The 22,756-nt window shown below is 43.2% G+C and overlaps 1 protein-coding gene across 9 annotated transcripts in view; it reads left to right on the top strand.

Annotated features, from left to right (window-relative positions):
* The window catches only part of ANKRD29 (ankyrin repeat domain 29), a 62,082-nt gene extending 40,501 nt beyond the window's left edge, over nucleotides 1–21,581 (top strand). For 7 of the 9 annotated variants that reach the window (XM_070220720.1, XM_070220719.1, XM_023647490.2 and 4 more), the window contains 4 exons: nucleotides 5,430–5,528; nucleotides 7,055–7,150; nucleotides 9,889–9,987; nucleotides 14,697–15,744. In XM_070220720.1, coding sequence (XP_070076821.1) covers nucleotides 5,430–5,528; nucleotides 7,055–7,150; nucleotides 9,889–9,987; nucleotides 14,697–14,780 — 378 coding nt within the window. In that variant the 3' untranslated portion in view covers nucleotides 14,781–15,744. Of the gene's footprint in view, nucleotides 1–5,429; nucleotides 5,529–7,054; nucleotides 7,151–9,888; nucleotides 9,988–14,696; nucleotides 15,745–17,590; nucleotides 17,814–21,315 lie in introns of those variants that run through there. The other 2 variants (XR_011420939.1, XM_023647493.2) reach the window with 2 other exon arrangements.
* Nucleotides 21,582–22,756: the final 1,175 nt, after the last annotated feature.

Below are 22,756 nucleotides of genomic sequence, written 5' to 3' on the forward strand. Positions count from 1 at the left end.
GGATGGGGACATCAAGCAGGGACACAGTGATGAGGAATGGCTCCCGGGCAGGGAAGGGCTGGTAGCAGTGTTGTGTCCATATGGACCCCCCTTTGCTACTGCTGAGGTTCCTTATATCTCTTGGGCCCCCGATTTAGACTAGGGTTGGTCCCCAAGAACTTCTGTCTGGCTTGAGCCTGCAGGTGAAGTGGCCTAAGTGTAGGGACTTGAAGGCAGGAGAAGCAGAGCCAGTGCCACTTAATATCCCCATTCCCACGAAGAGAATGGTTCTAATTCTTTTTTCTAAATAATCGTTAGGAGTCTAAATAAGATCAAATAAGATTTAGTCTCTAATACAAGTCATGTCGTATGCTCCATCCCATGCTGTGACCTGTTTATAAAACTGTATTAGATACTTGAAAATATTATCTCAAATGGAATGAGAGAATAACAGAGTTGGAAGGAACTGAAGAAGTCACCTATTTAACCATCCATCAGGTACTTGAATCTTTTCTCTAACAATCCTGCTGAGTGGTGATCAGCCACAGTTGAACCCCTCCCGGCATGGGGAACTCATTACCACCTCATCAGCTTATTTGTTGTTTAACCAGCCCTCATTATCATTTCTTTCTTACACTGAGCCAAAGTCTCTGTGTAGCTTTCACCTATCAGTGTTCTTTTCATCACTTGGTATGCAAAGTGACTCCAAATCCTTTTCTGCTTGGTATGCCCACAAATAGTAAATCACAGCTCTCATAACCCTGTGAATCTTACCTTCTTCACCTAAAATGTTCTATTTCCTTTTTTTAAAAAAAGTGCTGTAGGGCTGGCTCCGTGGCTGAGTGGTTAAGTTTGCACACTTCACTTCAGCCGCCCAGGGTTTTGCTGGTTCAGATCCTGGGTGCGGACCTAGCACCACTCATCAGGCCATGCTGAGGCGGCATCCCACATAGCAGAGCCAGAAGGACCCGCAACTAGAATATACAACTATGTACTGGGGGCTTTGGGGAGAAGAAGAAGAAAAAGAAGAAAGAAAGAAAGAAAGATTGGCAACAGATGTTAGGGCAGGGCCAGTCTTTGAAAAAAAAAAAAGTGCTGTAGAGGTGTAACTCCCACTTCATGGTGATCTGTTCCATTTAATATACTTTAAAACTATATATTTTTGCCAAGACGTATTCAAAAACATATAAATATTTTAAAATGTTTTTCCTACTCCACTTCTCTCCAGAACTTTACAAAAAGGAGCTGAATTGACTTAATTTTCATCATTTTTATTGTGAAGTCATCTTCACAATGATGATTCTGACCATTGTAACAGAAGGAAAAAGTAAGAGAAAACAGAAATTGAGATGTACAGGAGGAGAGGAAAACCTCTCCTATTCACAAACCAGAGAGTCAACTGATAAATAATTTGATTTGACAATAATACTCTAATTCACATTCAACTCCCTGGTTTCTTTTTATTTATTACTTTATGTATTTATTTATTCATTTATTTTCAGATATACATCATAATATATTTCAAATTCTCTGTAGATTACATCATGTTTACCACCTGAAAACTGATTATAGTGCATCCCCTCACATGTGACCCTAATCACCCCTTTTGCCCTCCCCCCCACCCCTCTTCCCCTGTGGTAACCACCAATCCAATCTCCAATGCTATGTGTTTGTTTGTTGTTGCTTTTATCTTCTACTTATGAGTGAGATCATATGGTATTTGACTTTCTCCCTCTAACTTATTTCACTTAGCATAATACCCTCAAGGTCCATCCGTGTTGTCACAAATGGCTGGATTTCATCCTTTCTTATGGCTGAATAGTACTCCATTGTATATATATATATATATATATATATATATATATATATATATATATATATATATACACCACATCTTCTTTATCCATTCATCCCTTGATGGGTGCCTAGGCTGCTTCCAGGTCTTGGTTATTGTAAATAATGCTACAGTGAACATAGGGGTGCATGTATCTTTATGCCTTTGTGTTTTCAAGTTCTTTGGATAAATACCCAGCAGTGGAATAGCTGGATCATATGAGAGACCTATTCTTAAATTTCTGAGGATACTCCATACTGCTTTCGATAGTGACTGCACCAGTTTGCACTCCCACCAGCAGTGAACAAGGGTTCCCTTCTCTCCACATCCTCTCTAACATTTGTTGTTTCCTGTCTTGTTAATTATAGCCATTCTCACTGGAGGGAGGTGATACCTCATTGTAGTTTTGATTTGCATTTCCCCGATAGCTAATGATGTTGAACGTCTTTTCATATGCCTGTTGGCCATCTATATATCTTCTTTGGAGAAGTCTCTGTTCAGATCTTTTGCCCATTTTCTAATTGGATTGTTGGTTTTTTTGTTGTTGAGCTGAACTCCCTGGTTTCAAAAATCAGGTTTGGAGAAGTAATCACCAGTAATGAAATATGCAGGTGTCCTGCAAATCTCATTTTACCAATTGTTCCTGCCTGCTCAGTCAGCTGTCTCACAGCATCACGGGGAGAATCAAATTAAATAGAGTGTATGGAAGTGCTTTGTAAACAAAAATATAAATTAAGGTACTTACTGTGTTTCATGAAAAATAATATTTGGATTCAATTACCATTTTTTAAGCATCTGTTAGCCAGTCCTTGTGCTCAGCACCCTTCTTTTGGTGGTTTTTTTATTGAGGTAACATTGGTTTATAACATTATACAAGTTTCAGGTGTACAGCAGCACCTTTCTATATGATTTCTGGTTCATGAACATCTCTGTGAGGCTACTGCTTTTGCAGCAGGGGGCACCGAGGCTCAGAGTGATTTGCATTAGGTCTACAGCCAGGAAGTGGTGACTTCTTTTTCCACCTACCTTGACTATTGTAATTAATGTGATAAAATTTAAATGTTAGCATTACTGTTATGATATTAACAGTCATTCCCAATATAACACCTCTCAGCACTTTTCCACAGATTAGTGTCAATTAATAGAATTTCACTAAAACAACCAAGCCCTTGGAAAGCACATCGAATAGGCTGCTGGCTGCCTTTCCTTGCCTGCCCTCTGGTGGCGATATCGACAAAGAACAAATGAACCCAGAGTGGGCAAGGAGGAAGTGCATCACACGGGAGCCCCCAAAAACCCTTTTTGGGGCCCAGACTCTCTCTCCTGCCTCCCTGGGTCCACCCACACCCTGCTGCAAGCTGGATTTCCCACCCTACCTGAACCAGCCACGGCTGGTCAAGCCACTGTGACTGTAAATATTCTTCCTTCTGTGTGGAATGCCCCTCCCTCCCCCACCTCACCTGGCAAAATCCTAGTCCTTCAAGACTCAGCTCAGATACCACGCCATCTGTGAAGCTGACCTCGTAACCCCCACGCTGTAAGAGGGCCCCTCTCCTGGTTCATCTTGGGCATTTTTGTCCTTACTTTACCGTAGCACTGCAATCATACTGAAGTTTCCACGTCTCCTCTCCACTAGACTGAGTTTCTTTGAGAACAGAGACCATGTCTTATTTTTAGTACCCTGCTTGAGACTTAGAAGATGCTTAGTAGTTGTTGGGTGATTGAATGAATGAATGATTGGTTAAATGCTGAACTGGGAGAATCAAATTCAATAATGAATGTAGAAGTGCTTTGTAAACTAAAAGTACAAATTAAGGTATTATTTGTATTACTAATGATAGATAACATTCAGATTCAAGAATATTTCTGAGAGGCCCTTGTGAAAGTATGAAGGAGTTCAAGGTGTCTTCAGCCTTCTTCCATCCTTTGTTTCAGCTCCTCTTCTCCATATCTCTCCCAACACACAGAGGTGCCAACATCCTCCTACCACCTAGGCTCCCGAATTGCCACCATCTATCCCACTCAAATGCCTTTGTCCTGTGTCCCTTTGCCAGGACAGTGATAGGCAATAATCCTGTGCCTGCAGTGGCTAGTAGACAGGAGTTGAAATTACATACACTAGAAAATGAAACTTAATATTCTGTAGCTGAATCAGCTTGCCCTTCAGTCCTCATTCCCACTGATGAGTCATTCAGTCTTATCAAACAGTCTCTTTGGGCCATATTGCCTTAATTACCTCAGAGGTTAAATTCAGTCAGTTCTGAATCCTCCTCCTTCCTCTTGCCCTTCTCTCCAGAGCGACCTAAATTCTCAGAGGTCAGACTTTCACCCTGGCATTTGGGTGGGGGTGGGGATGCTCAGATCTGCTCCTTGTGCTGGCTTGTCCAGCCTCTCTGGTCCCTGAGCATCATACACTGGTACCATGAAGATGCAGCTGGTCCCACCATATGCTGGCCCTGCCATCATCTATGTTCGTGACGTTCTGTGGCCTTATCTTCCCAACCTCAGCCTTACTCCAGGCCACTGTTTACCCAGCATTTCCCATCTCCCACAAGCAGGCAGGGACTCCTGGGTGCTCAGATGGCTAGTGGATGTGGACTAGGAGTACTAGGGGCATGTCTCAGGTCCACTGGCCCAGCCACCTCCCACAGGCGTTTCTTTTCTCTCAGGCACCAGCCAGGAGCAGAGCTGCTCTAAGGGGCTTGCAGTTTTCCTAGGTTCCATTCCAAGAACAGGAGAAAGTCCTTCCCCATCTGAAATTCACCATCATTTACCTGGGTGTTTCTACCACCCCTGGCTTACCTGACCCAGATTCAACCCAGAGTGGGAGGAATACATGGACACTTACTGGCCCCCTCCCTCTCCAGCACTTCCTTCCAGCACTGGAAGGGTTTTCTATTTCCCCTTTTGCCTGGAACCACCCTACTGTCAAGTCCTTCTCTGTCCCTCAGATGTTTCACCTTTTCTTCTCTGCAGCAACACACCTCAGCTTCATGGCCAGTGTTCAGGGAAAAAGGGTCGTTAGACGAATCATACACCAGAAATATTACCAAAAATGTCATCCTGCCATAACCAGCTAGTGTGCAGCTCTGCTCAGAAGACACAGTATCATATTTGGCATAAAATTAAAGTCCCTAAAAGTGACGTGTCTATGGTAAATTCTGAACACCAGAGTAGGAGAATAGGAGAAATGTAGTTAGTTCTCAGACCCCACCTCAAGGGCACTGCCCAGGCTTCTGTGGGAATGAGGGCCCCCACCAAGCAGGGTGTGTGGTATGAACCCACCAGTAAAGCAGACTGCCAGAGTCGAGGGGGAAATAAAGACAGGTTCTGCCCTGGGGTGCAACTCAAGTGCTTCCCACCCGTGCTGCATGAAGTCCTGCACCACACTCCGGTAAAAGACTGTGCCATAAAATGGCTGTTTTATAAGCCAAAAAAAATTGAATATTGGCAATTACCCACGTAGTCCGAGCAAATTGTCAAATGCCGGTCTATGTAAACAGGTCAAAGTCAGCCTCCTCATCTGCCGTCGGGGAGTTCTCTCCTGGCATGAACTTGCTGCTAGTGGATGTCTGACCATCCCTAACAGCGGGGTCCACGCGTGTCTCTCCCGCAGGATGGCACGGCGCCACTGTGGATCGCCTCTCAGATGGGCCACAGCGAGGTGGTGAGGGTGATGCTGCTGCGCGGAGCCGACCGCGACGCCGCCCGGAACGTGAGTCTGAGCGAAAGCTGCACGATGCAGGGGCTCGGGTGGAAAATGCATGCACGGAAGCTCCAAAATTTAGCCCAGCTTAGATGTGCAAAGAAAACACGACTCTCTTTTGTCTGTAACTCACCTGGGTTTTCTCCACCTGCTCTTTGGCAGGAAAACAAAGTGTCTGAATCAGTTGAAGCCTAGCAAGTACTGCTTAGTCTCTCTAAGGAAAAAATGTTTAATTCCTCGGGGATCTTCTTCCCCCTGAGCTGACTTCTAGACGAACCCGGGAGGATGCGAGAGGCAGGAGACCCGGCCTCAGGCTGACGGTGAGGGTGTGTCCCTAGCGGCGGCGGGTCTTCCTGGCACTGCGCCTCCTTCTGGCTTCTGGGCCGCAGTGCATCTGGCACGCGGGTACCGGAGCTGCAGACCCCTGCACCACGTCCCCCCGGGCCTCCACTTAGCCTCTGCTGGTGTTGCCTCACTCTCCTCGGTGCGTCCACAGCAGGCCCTTTGACCCATGGGAACTAAGGGTAGCCTGGGGAGACCCTGCTGCCTGACTGCACTATGCTATTCGCTCTTGTTTGTTTGTTTGTTTTACAGTGCCTGGCCTCTTTGCGTTAGTATTACTCCTGCTTGTGTGACCCACCTTCCCTCTCCAAGTCTGAGGGCAGAAAGGGGAAATCAGAAGTCACGTCCCTGGCCACTTCACTTCACTGGCCTCTCTCCCACTCTCTTTCTTCTTCCCACAATCTCTGATGGCAGAAAAGAAAAATCCTCTATTCTCATCTTCTTTCTTCCTGAGTCCAGCTAAACCTTTAGAGCAGGCTGGGGTATTTCCTTTACTACCTTCACTACAGGAGAACTCTGTGAGCCAAATCCTCCAAATACGGCCATTTATATGTTGAAAAAGGAATTTGGAAAATCTCTTCTCAGGCCAAAAAATGATGACAGAATCTGAATATTAATTTTTGAGCTTGGCTTTGCATTCCTTTTTAACAGGTTTCAATCCATCCTCTTCCTACCCTCGCCCCCACCACAACCACAGGGACATACATCCCTGGGGCAGACTAGAGCAAGGTGTATCCAAGAGAAGGCTAAAAGAAAAGCACGTTTAAAATTTTAAAACAGTAAATATGGCTCAACAATAATTTAAATTATTAAAAACAATTCAACAGTTAATTTCTAAGTCGTGAACTTCAGAGAATGCCTCTTTGGTCCATCTATGTCCTAAAAATATGTTCTTGAAATTCCCCTTGTCCCTGACCTGGTGTTCTGCAGGACTGGAGGAATATGAATTCCTGAATGTTAGGGTTCTGAGATAATAGAATGTTGCATATTTTGTCTGCTGTTCTTTCTTTCAGAATTAATTGCTTAATATGCTCTAAAATGCTTCTAGGTTAAAAGACATTGCAGGTCTGTGCTTTAATTTATATGTTTTGCGTATTTCTGACAAACATATTCCCAGTTCTTGGCCAGCATTTAGTTCTTAGCCGACACACACATCTGTTAATATCAACTTGTCTTTTCCTCTCTCTGTGAAGGATGGCACAACAGCGTTACTGAAAGCAGCCAACAAAGGGTATAATGACGTTATAAAGGAATTGCTGAAATTCTCACCCACCCTTGGTATTTTGAAGGTAAGACCTAAGGAGAAATTTTTCCAATCTGTAAATGAGAGAATTTAGTAAATGACACGTGCGTACTTGGGAACTGTGGTAGAATCTGGGTATAATTTACCTGGGTTGGTTGTATTCTTAAAAGAACATATGTACCACTTCTTGATGTTAGAGATCCACGGGCACTGGTAGAAATGAGAAGGGGGAACAAAACAGAGTGAAACAGTCTGTCAGTACCTAGTTTCCCAGAAAAGAAAATTAGACAGTAGTCATGAAATCGATAAATCAGAAAGTCAGCCATATTGATATATTGTTGGAGGATTTGTGAAATCCTCCACAAATCATGAAACACGTTGTTTGTGTCCTACAAAGCATGAGGGACATGTGATGAGTTCCTTCTGTTCATTATCTGAGCCAAAGACCACATTGTTACCGTAGGTGAAATAAAACAGGCCTCAAACATCTGGACACCTCAGAGAATGTGCCATCCTGGAGAGCTGGGGCCTCCAGAAACAGAGCCCCAAAACTCTTTTTTTAAGTTTTAATCATTTTTGATTAAAATATTTCTAAACTAGAATATATAACAGGGACTGGCAATCTTTTTCAATAGAGAGCCAGGTAGTAAATATTTTAGGCTTTGTGGGCCATGCAATCTCTGTAGCAAATGCTCAGCTCTGCTGTCATGGTGAGAAAGCAGCCACAGGAAATTCAAAGCAGTACAAAAAAGTGTGGCTGCATTCCAATCAAACTTTGTTTATGAATATTGTATTTCTGGAATTTCATATTTTCATGTCGCAAAATATTTTCCTTCTTTTAATTTCTTTAAATCTTGGCTTGCCAGGATATAGAAAAACAGGCGACAGGTTAGATTGGCCCACAGGCTGTAGTTTGCTGACCCCTGCTGCACACTCCTGTTTTCTTCCTTTTTTTTTTAAAGATTGGTACCTGCGCCAACATCTGTTGCCAGTCTTCCTTTTTTCTTCTTCTTCTTCTATCCAAAGCCCCCCAGTACACAGCTGTATATTCTAGTTGCAGCTCCTTCTAGTTGTAGCATGTGGGACGCCACCTCAGCATGGCCTGATGAGCGATGCCATGTCCTCACCCAGGATCCGAACCAGCGAAACCCTGGGCCGCCAAAGTGGAGCGCACAAACTTAACCACTCGGCCACGGGGCCGGCCCCTCCTGTTTTCTTAAACAGAGGACACCAAACCTGTTCTAAACTTGGAACAGGGGCTCAGCACTTTTTGGGATGTGCCCTCAGGGTTTATTGATGTGTATAAAGTCTAGTTGTCCTTGAATGACCCCAGAGGCTTTTAGATGCTTTGTATCTGATCTTTATATTTTTAGCCTCCATTCTTGCCGTCAGCTGGTACAGAGCTGCTGTTATCAGTGTACTGGCCCCTCTGCCCTGTCCAGTGAGCTGCTTCTAATCTCCCATGAGCTTGGGGACCAGAAAGCTGCACTTGTTAAAACCATTTGTGGGACCAGCCCTGTGGCCTAGTGGTTAAGTTCCGCACGCTCTGCTTGGGCAGCCTGGGTTCAGTTCCTGGGCACAGACCTATACCATTTGTTGGCAGCCATGCTGTGGCAGCAAACCATGTACAAAATAGAGGAAGACTGGCACAAATGTTAGCTCAGGGCACATCTTCCTCAGGAAACAAAAAATTGTAAAGTAAGAATAAATAGGCTATGAAAGTGAACTTTCAATGAATAAAAGAAATGACCTTCAGAAGTGGACTTTCCAATATCTAGTCTCATTTCAAACAGCTCTTTTTTGGTTTGGTTTTCGATTTTTAACCATGTTGTAAATAGGGGAAGTTAATAGGTTGGTTAGGATTTAGGTAAGTGAAATGTGAATTGCCATCTACGTTATAAAAACAAACATGGGAAAATGCTGCTTTGCTGGAATTTTTCTCTAGGTATGATATTTTACTCTTTTACAAAATAAGAAAGTGTTTTTTAAGTAAATGTTTATTATAAGTAGTTAATTTGAAAATAAGCTTGCATTTAGGCACTCTTCACAGACATGTACCTGCTGGAACAGATGTCATGGGACTGTCATATGACTGCCCCTCATTCTTATATTACTTTCGACATATTCTCTTCTTCTCCCCTCCCAGAATCCAGCTACATGCTGCACACACCTGCTTCCTTATTTCAGTAAATATTTGCAGTATATTTCGTAAAATGTTGGAACCCTATGCCCTAGGCCCTTTGGGCTCAGAAGTGCTCCGGCTCACGGCTCAGGGGTCCCCCCCCACACTTTCCCTCTTACGCCCTGTAACTCCACAGTCACTCCCTGCCTGCCTGAGTGAGCACAGTGTGTGTAGCAGGGCTGGCAAGTTGGCCCGTTGGATAGCCAGGCATTCCTCCAACCTTGCTGCATGTGGCTTGCCAAAAGCACAAAGACTGTAATTGTTGTCCTTGAAGAAAAAAAAAACTTCACCCAGCCTTGTTTCTTCTGCAGCAAGTTCTAATGTCTATAACACTGAGTGAGCAAGTGATCACCAAGTCATGTGCACCCTGGGCTGGATGCCTTGTATCACTTGCCAAACAATGTTGGTACTATTTATACAGACCGTCTCCTGAGTACCTGAGGATGCTGTGTAGATGCTGACGTGGCTTTGAAAAGGGAATATCAGGAGGAGTAAGGCTCCAGCATTACAGTCACATCACTCAGCCTCATTCACGATGAAGGCCAAGCTGAGAGCTGATGGCTGTGAGCTCGCGCCTGACGTATGCTGTCATTTTCTCTTAGAATGGAACATCGGCGCTCCATGCGGCAGTGCTCAGTGGAAATATTAAAACAGTCAGGCTGCTCCTGGAAGCAGGGGCGGACCCAGCCCTGAGAAACAAGGTACTGGCCTTACCTTACCCATATTTTAACTCCATTGGGCGCCTATGCAAAGAGATAAGGCAGCTTCTTTCTGAGCCAAGTTGACGTCTCTGGCTCTGGTAACTGTCTTCATACTTTGGCATTGTAAGGACGTGCAAGGTTGTCCTTAGTAGATTAGAGTGAGCAATACCAACTTGGACCCAGAGAATTATGCTAAAAACCCTGTATCATCAGTGGTTTTCAGCTCACAATGGTGCAACCTCCAAGGTGGGGGTCCGGGGGCAGTAGTTGTAAGGGGGAAGGGTTCTGAGTGTTCTGTCATCAAAGAAGTGTCCTAAAAATGTCAGAGTTCTGCTAGTGATCACCGTCCTCCCTGAGTTGGATGTTCATTTGTGGAGAATTGCTTGAGCTCTGTTTGGTGACTGTGTGGGGAACATGTTGCTCTTACATTGTTAACAGGACTTCACACCACCGTTACAAAGCCAACTCAGACTTTTTATAGCTCAAAATCCTTTGTTTACTTGGGCCAAACTTAGAGGTGGGAGGATGCACAGTCACCATAGGAAAAAATGATCGTCGTCGTGTTTCCTCCTATTCAACATCTGCGTAAGCAGTCGGACGTAGAGACTGGGCCGGGGGAGTAGCCTAGGAGAGGTCTTCAGAAAACCACTGAACTACTCAATTTGAAGGAAGAGTTAGGAATGGTGCTTATTGATAGGGGAAGGTGTGAAAAGTAATTTTTATTTTATAATTATATATTATTTGAATTTTTATAAGTACCTATTACCACGTTAAATTTTTAAACAATAAAAACAAAAATATGTAGTATTTTATGACATTTTGAAAGGAAACCATTAAGAAGTGCAATTTAACAACATGCCGAGAGTCTCTTTTTTTCATTCCACTTCGCATGTGGGATTATTAGTTCCGCGTTCCTGCCATTGACCTGCTTGGAGACAGCAGTTCCGCTGTCTCTCCCTGAGAGGTTTGGATTTGTTTTCTGTTAGCTGGCCTGGCTGTGTGATAAGCCAGCTGAGATCACCATTGTGCTGTTATCTTCAGACCTTGGACACAGACTTTCTAAAGAGATCAATCTTCGTTGCTAAGCCATCCAGTGCTGAATTAAGGCAAGGGGGAAAACGTTAGTACCTTTGTACAGAAACTGACAAATGCAATTCCTTGTGCGTCTCCTGGAATCTCAGCAATAAAGGTTATGGGGAATTTCCTGTGACCACAGTGCTGGACTTTGGACCCTCCCTGAAGCTACTTGAGTATATCTGTGGTCTGTTCATGTGGGAGTTTCAGACTGCAGAAACCCTTAGGGACCTGGGAGTAGCTGCAAGGAACCCACCACCCACCCACCAGCCACCCCATAAAGCCAGCCTCTTTAAAGGCAGCTCCAGAAGCAAGGGTGTGGGGATTCCAGAAGCCACCCAGGAGTTTGGAGGGGGTATTCTTGGCCTTCATTCATTCATTCAGCAAACATTGTGTGTGTGCCTACTAGATACCACACACTGTGCTTTGTGCTGGGGATACATGGTGAATGAGATTCACATAGTCTCTGCCTTCATGGAGCTCAGCATTTACTGGGGAATAAAGACAATGAAACAAACAATTGCAGTCCAGGATAACAAGAGCTATCAGCAGGGAAGTAAAGGATGCTATTGAGGCTTCCCAGAGAGTGACTTCTAAGCCAGTACGAAAGCACTCTTCTCCTCCAGGGCTTCCAGCACTTCTGCTTGGGGCCTTTGAGGCAGACACCTGAGGAGAAGGTAACCGATGACCCCAATGGCCACTCCCCACACTACAGCCATCCCAGAGATCAGGAGCCCCGTGTTCCTGATACTCCAGCTGAGGACTCAGAACACATCTTCTCTCTCCCAGGAACAGTAGGGAGATGGAGTGGTTTGATGCTGTGGTATCATGAATATGGACCTATGGTCCTGCTTTGTAATGAATCAGATGGCCTTTAGGGGCCAGCCTGGGACACTAGCCATCATAACAGTCATCACAACCTCAGCAACCTGAGGATTCAGTGGGGACCAACCAGGAGAGAGGAGGAATTAGGACAGATTTTTAGAACTATCTGGATGACGTATGGAACAGCGATGTGATTGACCAAAACTTGACAACACAGTTTGAGGCTATAAAGCTTATTTTAATGGTAAAGTATACGGACATTCATGGAGATGGCCACACAGGCAGCTATAACTCAGCAAGTTTGTACAACTTCTTAGATCCCTTCTTCTTCCTGACTGTAGAGCATCCTCTGGCTATCTGGCAGCCTGATCACCAAGGACCAATAACCCATGCAGAACAGCTCAGTTATTCCTGAGCGCACTCTGAGAGTGGGTGGAGCTTAGGTCTGTTTACCGGAAGCATTTCTCTGCATGCCCAGGCGTTAGGCCTGTACTGTGTCTATTCCTGCAGGAACTAAGAGTAGAATTCGACCCTGTAGAGGGGCCTCTGGTCTATAGTAGCCTAGCATGGCGATTCCCCTTGGATTCAGTCCAGCATCAGCATCGAGGTTCCTTTGGATGGGCTGGGGTACAGCTACAAGACATGTTGCCCGGCAGACCACTTGTGGCCAACTCATAATTCCCAACAAGCCTTTGCATAGTTCCCAAGAAGTGAGGTCCCAGACAGCAGGTGGGGGTCAGGGAGCTGGATCCAACCTGGAAGGTGGGGCCTGCAGGAGCTTCACCTAGGATCGGGGTTCCAGATAAAGCAGCTGGGGGTGCAGGCGTGACTACGGGAGAAGAAATATGTGAGACAGGTAACATCTACATCCAAGTGCTCTCGCCCATTCTGGGTGCCTTTCTACCGTTTCGCTGCTTCCCCTGAAATCCCAAGAACATCCTTTCGATTCCTCCATAACAACAATTCTCAAAGTGTGGACTGTGGACTCCTGAGGGTCCTCAAGACCCTTTCAGGGGCTCCAAGAGGTCAGAACAATATTCTTAATGATACAAGGATGTTATTTTGCCTTTTTTACTGTGCTGACATTTGCTCTAATGCAGAAGCTCGGGTGGCTGAAACCTGGAGCCTCGGTACACGACAAAGCAGGGGCACCAAACTGTGCTGCCAAATGCTTTACAATCCTTTCTAAGTTATTTTACAGAAACACCAGTTTTACATAAGAGCGTCTTTGATGAAGCCGTAAATCTTGACCCTTGCTGCTCCTCTTTGTACTATTCCGTGTGACAAAATGAGAAGTATGCCCGAAGCCCCCTGTGCGCTGAGCTGCACTGGCTGTCTCAAGGAAAAGTGCGTGTGCTCTTGTTTGACTTGTGAAGTGAACCAGCCGCTTTTTTCATGGAGCATTGTTTTTGCTTGAAAGAACGACCTGTAACCACTATGGGAGCCTGACAGCTTCCCAGTACTTAAAGGCTTTTCTGATGAAGCAGTGGTATTATTAATGAACGTGATTTTTTGGTATTATATTATGAAATGTCTCAACATCCGGAAGATCTGCATAACTCAGTGAACTGATATCTTCTAAATGATCATGTATGTTGTTACAAATCATGTATGGATTTAAAAAACCCGCCTGCAGATAAATAGACCTATGGATTTTAATGTAACAGAGTGTGAAAAGTTCATTGATGTGGTTTCTAATTTCACATTGGCGTTAACCTTTAAGAAACTATCACTTGTCCTGTATTGGTGTCTCATCAGAGAAGAATATCTACCCTGATCTGAAAAGGCTGTTAAAATGCTCCTCCCTTTTCCAACTACCTATCGGTGTGAAGCTGAATTTTCTTCCTATGCTTCGACCAAAACAACATATCATAATAGATTGGATGCAGAAGCAAATATGAGAATCCAGTTGTCTTCTATTTAGCTATGTATTCAGGAAATATGCAAAACTTTTAACAATGCTACTCTTCTCATTAACTTTTTTCATTTTGAAAATTTGGTTATTTCTTATAGTTATTTATGTTAACCTCTAGGTTAAACCTAGATAGATTTATTGTTTTTAATGAATTAATAAATATATTTTAAATATGTTCTCAGTTTCCATTTCTAATAAGTAAAAAACAAAAACTCATTGGGGTCCTCAGTAATTTTTAAGAGTGTAAAAATGTCCTGAGACCAAAAAGTTTGGGAACCACTGCCCATATGTCTGTTGCATATGGTGGAGACTCGCTCGCTCAATAAATGCATAAAGACCGTGTCCCAGCAGCGCTATGAAGAGGAAGGACAAACAGTGAGACTGAGTCAGGTGGGAAGTGGGGGCCCCTGAAGCTGCTCTTTCCTAGATATCTTTTGTGCTCTGGATGTTTCCTAGCTCTGCCTTCTCATCAAAAGAGACTTGTCCTATGTCTCGAGTCCCTAGCAGACAGACTGCCTCATGTAATAAACTAATTAAATGTAACCTGTCAAATTTAACGTTCCGAGTATTTATTGAGCACATACGAGATATGCTGCTGTTGTGCTGGAAGTGAGGACACAGTGATTAATAAGACGTGGACCCCTGGCCTCCTGGAGATTACAGGCTAGTTAGGGGTATGGCTAAATAGGAAAACCCCCTAACAATGACATGAGAAAATAATGTGATATTTATACGATCAATTGAGGGAACACCTTTAATGCCCTAATACAAAAGACTGACTCCAGTGGAGTTTTTCACCACTTGGGGAGCAGGTTTGGGCGAGGGGCCTGTCCTTGGAGTCCCTAAAACCACACCAACCATGGGAATTCCCTAATGTCTGTCTTACCTTTTTCAGGCCAATGAACTTCCGGCAGAACTGACCAAAAATGAACATATATTGCGCCTCCTCCGAAGTAAAGAAGGACACAGGAAGAGCTAACTGGGTTCCATGTTTGACTGAAAGGTAGAAACCTCAACCACGTTGTCCAAAAAGAAATTGCTTTTCACATAGTGTTGGAAATTCTTTTAAGAAAGAAAATGCCCCGGATGCCCACCCTGGGTCCCTGACCAGGAAGAGCTGTGCTTTGTGCCTTGAGTTAGGAACAGAAAGCTCAGGGGCCCCTCTCCTCACTTACGTGAGCCTCTCACGCTGGCCTGTAACCCCGTTCCAGTGGGCCTGGTGGATTCGTGGATCCCACAGAAACTCATTTGAAACTACAGTACCTTGGGTCTCTTGGTTAAACTCGAGTTGGTAAACTCTTTAAGAGGTTTAAGCAAGAAGGCAGAAAGACTGACAGTCTTTAAAAGACTGAAAGTCTGACCTTCAATGAATTGATGCACTTTGACTTTTGTGTTCAATGTAAGTGTGCTAAAAGATACAGCTCCATCATATTTTATGTATGTATGTGTGTCATTCCAGCGTAAGATGTTTTCTTCTACCCAAGGACTATAGCCGTGACTATTACGAATCAATGATGCGTAAAGTTACATTATTAAAAAGCCACTTCTGACATTCCACCATGTGCTTTTCAAAGATGGACTGTTGAACTATAAAAAAGACAAGTTGTTCATTTGTGAGTTGATCCTCATCTTTTTCCTAACATGTAAAAATCATTTTGTCAATGTTGTAGGTAGGGTAGGATGCAAGTGGCAAATTTGGAAAATCAGAAAATGACAAACCACAAGATATTTAGGATTGTCTCTTGGAGCTTTTATTTTGATTCTGTTGTTAGGAATCCATTACTCATGCTGTAAGACAGTAGGGTTAATATGCTGTGCAACCTTGAGCTTGCGATACCACATTGCTGGATACAATGACTTTGAATAAAATGTAATGTATGCAAATACGCTATGTTGCTGTTACTGTTGAGTATAAGTAATAAAAGACTGTTATTAGTATTTAATAAGTGTTTATCTGTGCATGTTCTTGAGCTGATTGATTCCAGGAAAGAAACCTGTGTTTTATTGAATTATTCCTTTGAAGGAGGTCAAAATTTATATTCAACGCACTTTATAATCAAAGGTGTCTAAATGCCTCAGTCAGTGCCTAATTGCACACACGAAAATTAAACCTTCTTTCGATAATCTACCATAATAAACAGTTATGGTATTTCTTTTATTTAAACACGTGTTTAGTTTTCCTTTTCATGTTCTGCTCTGGTTTCCAGCCAGCGTTCTATGTAAAAACATGTTAAGTTGGAGGGAAATGTTATAATCCCAAAACTTTTTTTTTTAACCAACTTCCAGTGGTACTAAAAGCATTATCGTTAAGTCAGTAAACAATGGGATATAATTTTTGAAATTAGAAGATATTCTCTTAAAGTTACTATGGTCAATAAAACAGTTAGTCAACAAATTGAATCAGCTTATGTTCATCACTATCACAAACAACACCAGTAATGTGCAGCCCTGAGAGCCCAGAGATGCCCACAGCCTGACTAGCCATGCAAAAAGTCTGCAGTTTAATTTCAGGATAAAAAATTAGAAAGCTCTGTCTGTATTGCTAAAACACTGAGATATAAACATTTTAGTAGATAAAAAGTGTGCCAATTTCCTCATTGACTTTTATTTAGCAAAGTTGTACAAATACACATTTTTCCCCATGGGAATTTCATCAAGCTATATTCATTTTGAAGAGGAAAATAATGTGGCCTTATATGCTTTACATTTTTTCGCCTTAGTTAGCCCTTAGGCCAAAAATGGTTGCTCATCACTCACATAAATCAAAACAGTATTATGGGTACTGATAACAAAGTTCCAAAAGACAAAATGGGATGAAATCACAAACTTAATGCTTTTTGTCAAACGTGTTGTCCTTGGCCTATGCATTAGACCATTTTAGGTGGATAATGTTCTTAATCAGTATTAGGTCCATAAAAATGAATCCAATAGCTTTAACAATGTTTAATGGAGGCCTTCTTACTGTGGGTAAGAGCTCTCCAGCTTAGAAGGATCGCATTCGGTCCAGATGAGATTACGATATTACCCGTAGGCGGGAAGATGATTGTATTAATCACTCACCAAAGACTGAGCAAAAGATCTGCTATTTAAACTTAAAATGTGTTTATTTTGCACACAGGTGGATGATTCTTGTTTTATATTAATCTAATTTACAATTCGATGAGCTCTGCGTCCTGAGAGTTAGCACTAGAAATTCCCATGCAAACCATTTGCTTAATTGAACCGCAAAAGTTTTTCATTACATCTATTTGTTTGATGTCATATTCTGTGTTATAATTCAAAATAAAGCTAACATCTACCCAGTTTGCCTTTGCTGCTGTTTCTGTTTGTTTCTAATCAGAAGTTATTTCTAGGAGATTTTTAATAGCATGGGATTTTAGAGTGAATAATTCAGCTCTGTTGATAAATACATTGATATTTGGAATCCTGACTAGACGTTTAAGCTTTATGTTACTTATGGACCTACAATTTCATTATTTCTGTTGTGGAGAGCTTTTGTGATGATCCCAAAAGGTTTTCCCTTCAGACAAAAATTCCTGGGATAGTCACGGATGATAAATAGAAACTCCTCACTGTACATGGTGATGACTTGATACACGTAGAATTGTGGAAGGATCCCTCCCATCTAGTTAATTAGCACGTCCACCACCTCACACGTTGACCTTTTGTGTGTGTCTGAGAACATCTTAATTTCTGTTTTTATTATCTATTATCCTTCTGGCTCTTCAGTTCTCTACAGTGGCTTTTTCTTCTGAAATAACTGATGGTTTTGTACAACTTCTTGTTTAGAAACAAATATTTGCAGCAATAACATCAGGAATCTGGAGAACTGGCCATTCTGGCTTCCTCCCCTGCTCCATGCACCCTCTGCAGCTGCAAGAAAGCTGTCTCATCATTCCGCCTGCACCGGGGCACCCACTCCGAAGAAAAGAGCACCCCCAAATGCCAGGCTACTTGGAGTCCAATGGAGATGCCTGCTTTTCAGGGTGGGCCTGCACTGCACATTATAGGGGTGAGAAGCTGGGGTCCTAATTTCATAAAAAGTGGTTTTGTGCTAGAACTGGCTGAACCTCACAGGTAGTGACCCGGTGGAGGCTGCAGATTATTAGTGATAACAGTAGAAACAGCAGATAACGTTTGCTGAAGGACTGTTGTGTACTAAGCACTTTACATAGACAATCTCATAAAGTTTGTATGCATTTTCTCATTGACCCAGACCACAACCCTATGAAACAGGCACTGTCATTATCCCACCTTGCAGCTGCAGAAACTGGCTTTGAGAGATAACCTCCCTCATAGTGTCTGCTTGGTGCTGTCCTTCGACCTTGGGGTTTTGCTTTTTTTAATGCAGGGAAGCAGAGGACACTGGAATCCACATGGAGTCAAAGTTGTAGCATCAAGGTGGTAAGGGAGGAGAACATGGGATGTATTTTTTATATATTTAGAGGTAGAGCTAATGATAAGTGGTGATCAATTGAACACAGAGGGTGAGGAGAAGAAAAGAGAGTTAAAAATTATACTAAGATGTGTCAGGGGTTCCCAAGACCACCCCAGTTTCAGTGATTTGCTAGAGGGACTCACAAGGCTCCTCAGTAGTCATATTCATGGCTAAGATTACAGCAAAAGGATATATAGCAAAATGAGCAAAGGGAAAGGAAGATGGAGTGAAGACAAAGGAAACTAGGTGTGAGCTTCCAAGAGTCCTCTCAGTGGACTCACACAGGATGAGCCTAATTCCTCTAGCAACGAGCTGTGACAACAATGTGAAGTGTTGTCTGTGGGGCAGCTTATCAGAGACTCACCCAGGCTTTTAAGTGAGAGAGTCTCATTGATATCCTCTGCCCAGCATTTACCAAAATTCCAGACTTCCAGAAGGAAAACAGGCATTCCGCATAAATCACATTGTTTGTACAAACAGTTTAGGCACAGCGAGCCATTCTTATCATTTAGGGAAAAGTTTTATATCGGCGTAGGAAACTGCTAGCCAAGTCTCCAGATGCCAGCCAAGGGCCAGCCTTGTCAGCCGGACTGTCTAAGGATAGCAGTCTCAGGTCTGCTGTGTGGACTCTTCTGCACACAAGGTTTACATGGTGGATGGCACCAATGACTGTGTTAAGAAATAGGGAAGAACAGCAGAGCTGGGGTGGAGACAGAGAGAGAGTTTGGATATGTTCAGTTTGAAGAAAGTGTGGAATAGATTCCAGAAGGCCATTGGAAATAGCAACTTAATGTTCAGGACAAGCCTGCTGTTATGGATTTGGGCATCATCCGTGCAGAGGTGGTCAAGTTATGAGACAAGTGAGTTCTGAGGGAGTCCCTCTGGTGAGAGGAAAGAAAGTAAACTGAGAGAGAACTTGGAGGGAAGAAGGGAAGTGAGTAAAGGAGATGAGATGAAATCAACAGGAGTGGAAAGTGAAACTTGTATCAAGGGAGGTTTAGAAAGCCTTGAGGGGAGGAGAGTGGACAACAAACCCATGAGGAAGTGTGGCCATCTAACACCAGGGCTGACAAATTGCAGATTTCTTTTGCTCTACAACTTTACCTTTGGTGAGCTTGTTCAGTCATCAAAGAACTCTGGCCGTGTATCGGAGAGGATGATGGCAATGGGTCGGGACCTGGAGCTAATGTTAAAATACATAGTTGTCTTGAAAGGAGTCTAGTTGTGATTGGTAGAATTCTCTTTGGGAGGCCCTCCTAACACTTTCTAGGAAGGCTTGGCAACTATTAGAATGCATTGCCTCTGCTTTGTCACCAAAAAAGTACTTTGTGTCACACTATAGAGATGCAAGGCCTGTGTGGTGCCATGTAGATGGGCCTGTGAGTTAATATTTCACTAGCTTCATGGTAAAATGAGAGAAAATACATTTATCTTTGCTGGTCAATTGGTTTTAATTAGCGAGTTTTATTTCACTGTGACAAGATGCTAAAAAATTAGTGTGTGGAACCGTGTTGAGGCCCAGCTGAGAGCAGGGCAGAGCCGTGTTAGGATTTTTCATGCCATTGCCACAGTGAGTTCATGCCCTTGCACTCACCTGTGTTTCGGAATGTGGAGAAAATAAAAAACAAACAAAAACCTAATTACATGCTCTCCAGGAAAAATTAGAATAGTTCATTTCACTTTCCTCTGGTGGAGGGGCCAGCCTGTCTCTTTACTGTGCTTAACCTACTGAACATGAGATAAACCAGTAATACAAACAGAGGGATTTTCTCCAGGCTTTCTGACTATACTTAGCCTTCAGCTAAATAATTTATGCATTAGTGGGTCTGGAAAGTCTTAGAATATTTTCCTGGTGTCCTTACATTTATTTTTAGCAATATTTTAACATGTTTTAACAATTGAGGGAAGTTAATTAAAGAGCCTCAGTTCTCAGATGCCGTGTCAGCTTCTCTCTGTCAGCGGAAAGAATTAGGTCTCCTATCTTTGGTCTCTTCTCCCCTCCCTCACTGGGATTTAACACTCTTGTTTGTAATGAGGGAAGTGCTGTCATTGTTCCCACTTCCCACAGCTGGACTTTTAAGAATAGCCTTAGAAAGAAAGTTTGCAGTTTATAGGAGGTGGATTCCCCATTTTAGGGAAGATTGGACCAAAAACCACCCTAGGCAGAGGAAACTGTGTCACGAGACCGAATCCTCCAGAGAAGGGAAGGCCAGTGCGAAACACTGCCAAGTTTCAGGTTATCCCACACTGGCAGCATCCGATCTGAGTGGAAGTTATACCACAACCCATGACTGGATTAATCACAAATTCAAGTATCCTTACTAGAGTGAATAATGTTTTACCATAAGTCTGACTAACAATTCCCCATTCCTGAGTCAGTCATAACCACTGACACTAAAGTCATGAGTTTAGCTGTAAGCTACTTTAAATGAAGATGTCTGTAAAATTTGGCATGCCTAAGTGTGGACTTTTAAAAGTCTATTGCAGAACCCAAAAGAATTGAGTACATATTTGAAACAAAAATCTTGTATAAGAATTCTTATAGCAACTTTGTTAATAAAAGCCAAAACTGGAAACAACCCAACTGTCTGTCATGGTATTTTTATACCATGGATACTACTCAGCAATAAAAAAGGATGAAACTACTGCTATGAGCAATGTGAGTGAGTCTCACAGACATAATATTGAGTGAAAGAAACCAGACACAAACCAGAGTCCATTTACATGAAGTTCAAGAACAGGCAAAACCAATTTATGGAGCTAGAAAACAGAGTAGTGGCCACCTCTTAGTTGGAGAGGGATGATGATTTTGATTGGGGAAAGGCAGGAGGGGGTCTTCTGGAGAGCTGAAAATGTTCTCTAGCCTTCCTCTGGGTGGTGGCTACTTGGATCTGTGGCTCCTAGCCTCCAAGAAGGCCCCCAATCCTCCCCTCCTCTGGTGGGTCCTTGTGTAGTCCCCTCCTACACTGTGTCAGGACTGGTCTGTGTGATCAGTAGAATATGGCAAAAGTGCTGGCATGTCCCTTTTGAGGACAGATCATAAAAGACGTTGTGGCTCTGCCTTGCTCTCTCTTAGGTCACTCACTCTGGAGGAAGCCAGCTGCCAAGTCTTGAGGACACTCAAGCAGCCCTGTGGAGAAGCCCAGAGGGAGAGGAACCAAGGCCTCCTGCCAGCAGCATCTTGGAAGCAGATGCTCCAGCCCCGCTCAAGCCTTCAGATGATGGTAGCCTGGGCTGACATCTTGACCTCACCTCATGAGGGGACCTGAGCCAGAACCACCCAGAACCACCCAAATCCTTGACTGACAGAAACTGTGATATAATAAATGTTCTTTTAATCCACTAAGTTTTCAGACAATTTGTTATAGAGTAATAGGTAACTAATGTAAGTGTAGACTATGTAAAAACTGATTGAGCTGTATTTGTAAGCTTTGTACACTTTATTTATATGAACCTTAATAAAAAAGTAAAAAAGAGAAACTCTATTACCAAAAAGAGGGTCTCAAAAATGCTCAATGTGCAACTCACTAGGCACTAACTCAAGGTCTCCTATATTTCACCAAAATGTGTTGGCAACGTGTAGCCTGACAGAGGGAGAGAGGCGTGAGCTGGCCACCTACTCCTGTTCCCTGTGTTCAACTGCACGTCCTCGTACTACCTACGGTGCTTCTTTTAGAGCCAGCTCTAGCTGCTGGTCCTGCATCTTTTTGGGGGCAATCTATCAGCAAAACTTACAATGCCTGTGATGGGGAGTTCCATGACATTAGCAACAAAAACGGGCCAACTTCTCCACTAGGCAAGGGAGACAGCGCATAGGGCTCCCAATAGTTTTAAGGTCCCATGGAAATGTTTTCCTTTTAATTTCTTTTAAAGTAAGAAGGAAAATAAGCATATAAAGATAATGAACATATAATAAATCCAGCCTGGATTATATTTGTCTTTATACCAATGCAGTTATAAAATATAATTTTCAGTGTTTGTTTTTTTTTTAAGGAAAGAGGGGCCCCTAAAGGCAAAGGTGCCCAGAGCTCACAAAAGTCACAGTGCAGACCTGAGCAAAGGAAGGGGTGCTATGGACTGAATTGTATCTCCCAAAAATCCGTATGTTGAAGCCCTGTTCCCCAGTGTGATGGTATTGGAGACAGGACTTTTAGGAGCTAACTAAGGTAAGTGAGGTCCTAAGGGTGGGGCCTTAATCTGATAGGATTGGTGGTCTTAGAAGAAGAGGAAGAAGAAGAGAGAGCTCTCTCTCTCTCTTCACACACATGCACTAAGGAAAGGCTGTGTGAGTACACAGCAAGAAGCTGGCCGTCTACAAGCTAGGAAGAGAACCTTCACCAGAAAGTGACCTGGCTGGCATCTTGGTCTTGGCCTTCTGAGCCTCCAGCACTGTGAGATACTAATTCCCGTTGTTTAAGCCACCTAGTCTGTGGTATTTTGTTAGGGCAGCCTGAGCTGACTAATACACAGGGAAAAAGTGAAAAAAGTAAGCAAGGTGAAGAAGTGCCAGGTCCATG

Source organism: Equus caballus, chromosome 8 (assembly GCF_041296265.1).
Source record: "Equus caballus isolate H_3958 breed thoroughbred chromosome 8, TB-T2T, whole genome shotgun sequence".
In the NCBI taxonomy this organism is placed as follows: domain Eukaryota; kingdom Metazoa; phylum Chordata; class Mammalia; order Perissodactyla; family Equidae; genus Equus; species Equus caballus.